Raw genomic sequence first — 7,500 nt, 5'->3', positions numbered from 1 at the left:
GCAGCGGTACCGAAATAATTTCGGCCCTGGGCAGGATTCGAACCAAGAGCTACGGGCCACTATGGTGACAGTTCAGCGCTCTACCAACTGTGTGTGTGTGTGTGTGTGTGTGTGTGTGTGTGTGTGTGTGTGTGTGTGTGTGTGTGTGTGTGTGTGTGTGTGTGTGTGTGTGTGTGTGTGTGTGTGTGTGTGTGTGTGTGTGTATGTGTGTGTGTATGTGTGTGCGTGTGTGTGTGTGTTTACACCACATGACATTATTAACACGTGTACTCACTCCAAATGACGTCACTTCCGGTAAGAAGACTAAGCTATTGAGGTCTTTGCCTCCTCCTCCTTCGCCTCTTTCCTCCTCCTCCTTCTTTTCTCTTCCCTCCTCTTCTTCTTCATTTCCTCCTCCTCCTTTTTCTCCCCCTTCTCCTCCTCTTCCTCCCCTTCTCCTCCTCCTCCTCCTCCTACTCTTTTATCTTCCTCCTCTTTCCTCCTCCTCCTTCTTTTTCTCTCCCTCCTCTTTTTCCTCTTCCTCCTCCTCCTTTTTCTCCTGTTTCTTCATCTCTTCCTCCTTCTTCTCCTCCTCCTCCTCTTCCTCCTTCTCTTCTTCCTCCTTTTCCTCCTCGTCCTCCTTTTTTCCTCTCCCTCCTCTTCTTCCTCTTCTTCCTCCTCCTTTTTCTCCCTGTTCCTCATTCTCCTCCTGTTCTTCTTCCTCCTTCTCCTCCTCCTCCCACTCTTTCTCTTCTTCCTCCTCACTCGTACTCTTCCTCTTTTTTCTCCTCTTCCTCCTACTCTTTCTCTTCCTCCTCCTCTTCCCCTTTTTCCTCCTTCTCCTCCTCCTCTCCTACTTTTCTCTCCCTCTCCTCCTTTTTCTCCTCCTCCTCCTCTTCCTCCTCTTCCTCCTCTTCTTTATTCAAGTCGTCCTCAAGGTATTTGGATTTGCAAGAATCACCTTTCACTGTGTGTGTGTACATATACATGTATGTGTGCATATATGCATTTGTGTATGTATATGTATATGTATATGTATATGTATATGTATATGTATATATATGTATATGTATATGCATTTGTGTATGTATATATATATGTATATGTATATGTATATGTATATGTATATGTATATGTATATGTATATGTATATGTATATGTATATGTATATGTATGCTAATAAGAACACGGGTACGTGTGTTCACTTATGCAAAGTAGACCACTTGGAAAAAGAAACTAACGAAGCAGAGCGCTTTCGTATATTACATCTTCAGTGCAAAAAGTATTTTTTGCACTGAAGATGTAATATACGAAAGCGCTCTGCTTCGTTACTTTCTTTTTGCATGTATATGTATATGTATATGTGTATGTATATGTATATATATTTGTATGCGTGTGTAAGTGTGTATGTATGTACGTATGTTTGTGTGTGCATGTGTGTATGTGCTGGAACTCGCAACAGAGAACAGAGAGAGAAAGAGAGAGAGAGAGAGAGAGAGAGAGAGAGAGAGAGAGAGAGAGAGAGCACTATGATTAATTGTGGTGATAATTACTTGTTAATTCAATTTGTGTAAATACGATAGTAATGTTTGGTGGAAAATTGTGGAGGAGGAGGAGGAGGAAGAGGAGGTAGAAGAGGAGGTCGAAGAGGAGGTGACGGAGAAGAGGGAGGTCAATGGGAGGAGGAGGAAGAGTAGGAGTAGGTGGAGGAGAAGGAGGAGGAAGTGGAGAAGTGGGAGGAGGACAGGAAGGAGGACGAGGGAGGAGGAGGAGGAGTAGAAGCAGGAGGAAGGTAGGAGGAGAGGAAGAGGAGGAGGAAGAAGGAGGTGGAGATGGAAGAGGAAAAGGTAAAGAGGAGGAGGAGAAGAAGGAGGAGGATAAGAAGCAGGAGGAAGAGGAGGAGGAGGAGGAGGAAGAGAAGGAGGGTGAGATGACAAGGTGAAGAGGAGGAGGAGAAGAAGGAGGATAAGAAGCAGGAGGAAGAGGAGGAGGAGGAGGAGGAAGAGAAGGAGGGGGAGTATGAGGAGGGGGAGGAGGAGGAAGATGAAGATGATGATATGGAGGAGGAAGTGGAGGAGAAGCAGGAGGAGGAGGAGGAGGAGGAGGAAGAGAAGGAGGGGGAGTATGAGGAGGGGGAGGAGGAGGAAGATGAAGATGATGATATGGAGGAGGAAGTGGAGGAGAAGCAGGAGGAGGAGGAGGAGGAGGAGGAAGAGAGGGAGGAGGTAGAGGAAGAAGAGAAGGAGGATGTGGCTGCGTTGTATGTCTTTATTCAAGGTGCCGTCAGACGATTTTAATCACATAAAGGAAGCCCATCCTCATTGGCACAAAAATTGCAGCCTGTGCCCAGGATGTTACGACTTCTATGGTGAACAGCGATCCCTGACTACTTCTGCAATCGTAATATGATTTAAATAAATAGAAAATGATAATAATGATAATAATAATAATAATGACAATAATAATAATAATAATAATGATAATGATAATACTAATAATGATAATAATAATAATAATGGTAATAATGATAATGATAATAATAGTAATAATAATATTGATAATAATAATAATAATATTAATAATAACAATGATAATAATAATAATAACAACAATGAAAATAAACAACTGAAAACATGACGTGAAAATATTGCCATTTTGTGATAAAATATTTTTCATAAATCTAAAAATTCGATAACATTAATAATACACAGTAACAACATATATATGTATATATATATATATATATATATATAATACATTATAATAAAAAATACATTTCCAAATACACAAAATAATACATGCAATTTAGAGCAAATACTAAAATATATATTATTACAATGTATGTAAAGAAATAATTTGTATATGTTCAAAATAATACATAAGCCACATCAAAATAAAGAGTAAATAAATAGGTAGAACAAATAAAAAAATAAAAACAAAAAAAATGACAGACAAGCAAATACAACAGCACAATTAGAAGAAATAGATAAATAAAAAATAAAACAAAATAAAATCGAATAAAATGAAATAAAATAAAAACAAAATAAAATAGAATAAAATAAAATAAAATAAAATAATAATAAAATAAGAATAAAATAATACAAAACAAGATGAAATAAAATAAAAATAAAAATAAAAATAAAATTAAATAAATATATAAATATTAACAAAAACGCACACAAAAAAGAAGAAAATATTAAGAAACAAAAGAAAATAGGACAGATTAATAAGCAACACAGAGAAGAAGCACATCATAGAAAACGTAAAATTACCTTCTTGGCCCGCGGTCGATTTGGCGTCCCGGGAATGATCTGCCATAGAAAACGGGAAGAAGACGGAAAACGGGTTAGGTGAGGCAGAGACGTTAAAATATCTTGAAAAAAAAGATTCCCCAAAAAGAGCATGCAGCTTATTTTGTTAGTATAATATTCAGAAAAGAGAGGAAAAGAGACCTCTAGAGAGAGAGAGAGAGAGAGAGAGAGAGAGAGAGAGAGAGAGAGAGAGAGAGAGAGAGAGAGAGAGAGAGAGACGGGGAGAATTTTATGATTAGATAGATAAAAATCTATTAATCTATATTCTTACCAGAATCTAGATGACCTCAAATTATTTCTTTAACAATTTGTTTAATCTAAAAAAACAACACACACACACACACACACACACACACACACACACACACACACACACACACACACACACACACACACACACACACACACACACACACACACACACATACACACACACACACACACACACACACACACACACACACACACACACACACACACACACACACACACACACACACACACACACACACACACACACACACACACACACACACACACACACACACACACACACACACACACACACACACACACACACACACGATCACGCACAAATACACATACTCTAAAACACACATATATACATACAATGTATATGTAAATACGAACTTGCTGGTGTAGAGGTAATGACCTGGCTCTCTAACACACACAAGGACAAACTGGGCGTTTCCCACCTCTTCCTCCTCCTCCTCCTCTTCCTCCTCCTCTTCCTCCTTCTCTTCCTTTCTATTATCAGATATATCCTCGTCCTCCTCTTCCTCCTCTTCTTCCTCCTTCTCCTCTTCCTCTTCCTTTCCATTATCAACAATACCCACCTCTTCCTCTTCCTCCTCCTCCTCCTCCTCTTTCTTTCTATTATCAGCAATACCCTTCTTTTCCTCCTTGTCCTCCTCCTCCTCTTCTTCTTCTCTATTATCGGCTATATACTCTTTTTCCTTTTCCTCCTCATCCTCTTTTTCCTCCTCCTCCTCCTTCTCCTCTTTTTCCTTTCTATTATCAGCAATACCCTCCTCCTCCTCTTCCTCCTCCTCTTCTTCCTCTTCTCAATCGGCAATACACTCCCTTTCCTTTTCCTCCTCTTCCTCTTTCCTCCTCCTCTTCCTTCTCCTCCTCCTCCTCCTCCTCCTCCTTCTCCTCTTTTTCCTTTCTATTATCAGCAATACCCTCCTCCTCCTCTTCCTCCTCTTCTTCTTCTCAATCGGCAATATACTCCCTTTCCTCTTCCTCCTCTTCCTTTTCTTTCTCCTCCTCCTCTTCCTCCTCTTTTTCCTTTCTATTATCAGTAATACCCTCCTCCTCCTCTTCCTCCTCCTCTTCTTCCTCTTCTTCTTCTCAATCGGCAATGTACTCCCTTTCCTCTTCCTCCTCTTCCTCTTTCCTCCTCCTCTTCCTCCTCTCCCTCTTCTTTCTCCTCCTCCTCTTCCTCCTCCTCATTACTATTCAGTTTTATGCACAAGGAAATACGACCTCTAGTCCCCTCCACATTTAACCTCCTCCACCCACTCCCTCCTCCATCTCATCATCATCACTCCACTTCCCTCCATATATCATATTCCATAAACCTTACACTCCTCCTCCTTCTTTCCCTCCTCCTCCTCCTCCTCCTCCTCCTGCCCTCCTCCTCTTCACTCCATTTACGTCCATGGTTTATAGTCTATACTCCATACTCCTTCTCCTCCTCCTCCTCCTCCACTCCCTCCTCCTCCTCTTCCATTCCCTCCTCCTCCTCCATCTCCTCCTCCTCCTCCTCTTCCATTCCCTCCTCCTCCTCCATCTCCTCCTCCTCCTCCTCTTCCATTCCCTCCTCCTCCTCCTCTTCCATTCCCTCCTCCTCTTCACATCTTCCTCTTTCTCCCATCTCCTCCTCCTCCTCTTCCATTCCCTCCTCCTCCTCCATCTCCTCCTCCTCCCTCACTTCCTCCTCCTTCTCCACTCCTTCCTCCTCCTCTTCCACCTCCTCCTCCACTTCATCCATCTCCTCCACACCTTCCTCCTCCTCTTCTTCTTCCTCCTCCTCCTCCTCCTCCTCCTCCTCCTCCTACGAGTGAAATGTGGTTGGTCACTGTCGATTATAATTAAATTTTTAGAAAACGGGAAAATACATGTGTAATGAGAAAACGTACACAAACACACACACGTACACACACACACAAACACACACACACACACACACACACACACACACACACACACACACACACACACACACACACACACACACACACACACACACACACACACACACACACACACACACACACACACACACACACACACACACACACACACACTAATAAATTGGGATGATAGAAATACAAGAGGACACGGAAAGAAAATCAAGAAGGACATTTATAGAAGAGATCTGAAAAAGAACAGCTTTCCCCACAGAGTAATAGACATCTGGAACAAGTTAGATGAGAAAGTGGTGTGTGCAAAAACAATACACGAATTTATAAACAGTTTAGATAAAACGAGATATGAAGACGGGACACCACGAGCATAGCTCCCCTTCCCGTAAAATACAACTAGGTAAATACAACTAGGTAAATATAAATGATCGAATATATTGTTAAATAATATATGTAACAAAAAAAATGAATAACTAGATTATATAAATAAAACATAATCAAATTTATAAAGAAAAATAACATAAAATAATCTATATATGAACACAAATAGATCAAATATGAAAAAATATACACTTAGAAATCAAAACACTAAAAACATAACAAATAAAAATATACAAAATAAGGAATAATTAGATAAATGAAATTCGATTTACAAAAACACAAATAAAACAACTAAGTAATATTTCATAAAACGTGTGTGTGTGTGTGTGTGTGTGTGTGTGTGTGTGTGTGTGTGTGTGTGTGTGTGTGTGTGTGTGTGTGTGTGTGTGTGTGTGTGTGTTTGTGTGTTTGCGTGTGTGTCCGTGTGTGTACGTGTTTTATAAAATCGAAATATTACTAAAATAAAACAATAAAAGATCTAAACAGAAGCCCTAAAAACAAATAGATGAATAGATAAATAAATAAATAAAAATAAAATGAATAACGAAAAAGATAAAAATGAAATAAAATAAACACACAGAATGTCCAAATGAATAATAAAAGTTATATAGAAAAAATATAGAAAATATCATAGAAGAACAATTTGCTTTCAAGAACAATGTTATGTTTTTGTTTTTCAAAGCTATTTTCTGTTCAATGTAATGAACATATTGAAGAAATTGTAAAAATTGTGTACACACACACACACACACACACACACATACACACACACACAGACACACACACGTGCAAACACTGTACCAATATATAAAGGAGGAAACAAGGAAAATCCAACTAACTACTGACCGGTCTCCCTAACAAGCACAGTAGCTAAAATGTGTGAAAAAGTGATCAAAAGTTGATGGGTTAAACATCTGGAAGAAAAATCTATTCTAAACCCGAGCCAATTTGGATTTAGACAGGGAAGATCATGTTCAACTAACCTAATCTGCTTCTATTCAAGAGATATAATAGATGAGAGAGATGGATGGGCAGACTGTGCCTATCTAGATCTACAAAAGACATTTGACAAAGTACCGCACAAGAAATTAGTAAGAAAATTATAATCAATAAGTGGCATTGCAGGTACTTTATTAGAATGGATGAAAGATTTCCTGACTGGAAGAAAAATGAGGGTAGTAATTAGAGACAAATACTCAAAATGGGAAGAAATGATAAGTGGTGTTCCACAAGGGTCAGTGCTGGCTCCAATCATGTTTGCTATATACATAAACGACATGGACGGAGGAGTTGAATGTTATATGAATTTCTTCGTATATGACTCAAAAATATCAAATATAGGATCAACAAAAGAGGACTGTGACTCATTACAATCAGACCTGGACAAAATCTGGAAATGGACCCAAAAGTGGGAAGTGAACTTCAATATTAATGAATGTACCATAATGGAGTTTGGAAAAAGCAAAAACAGAATTTAAAATAAAATTACAAAATTGTTGAAAAAGAAATAAAAAAGTGCACTCGGAAAGGGACCTTGGAGTGATAATCAGCAAAGACATGACAACGGATAAACATGTAAACAAAAGAGATGGTGAAACCTACAACCCACTAAGGTCAATGAAAGTGGCATTTGAATACTTGGATGAAGAAATGATTAA

General features: G+C 39.1%; 1 protein-coding gene across 1 annotated transcript in view; it reads right to left on the bottom strand.

Annotated features, from left to right (window-relative positions):
* The window catches only part of LOC143030335 (uncharacterized), a 202,710-nt gene that overhangs the window by 49,574 nt on the left and 145,636 nt on the right, over nt 1-7,500 (bottom strand). The window contains exon 3 of the mRNA XM_076193488.1: nt 3,252-3,290. Coding sequence (XP_076049603.1) covers nt 3,252-3,290 — 39 coding nt within the window. The remainder of the gene's footprint in view (nt 1-3,251; nt 3,291-7,500) is intronic.

The sequence above is a fragment of the Oratosquilla oratoria genome, chromosome 12 (genome assembly GCF_046742065.1).
Source record: "Oratosquilla oratoria isolate Oo_2021 chromosome 12, ASM4674206v1, whole genome shotgun sequence".
NCBI lineage: Eukaryota > Metazoa > Arthropoda > Malacostraca > Stomatopoda > Squillidae > Oratosquilla > Oratosquilla oratoria.
Note: the sequence above shows the minus strand (reverse complement) of the source record. Positions and strands in the feature narration are given on the sequence as shown.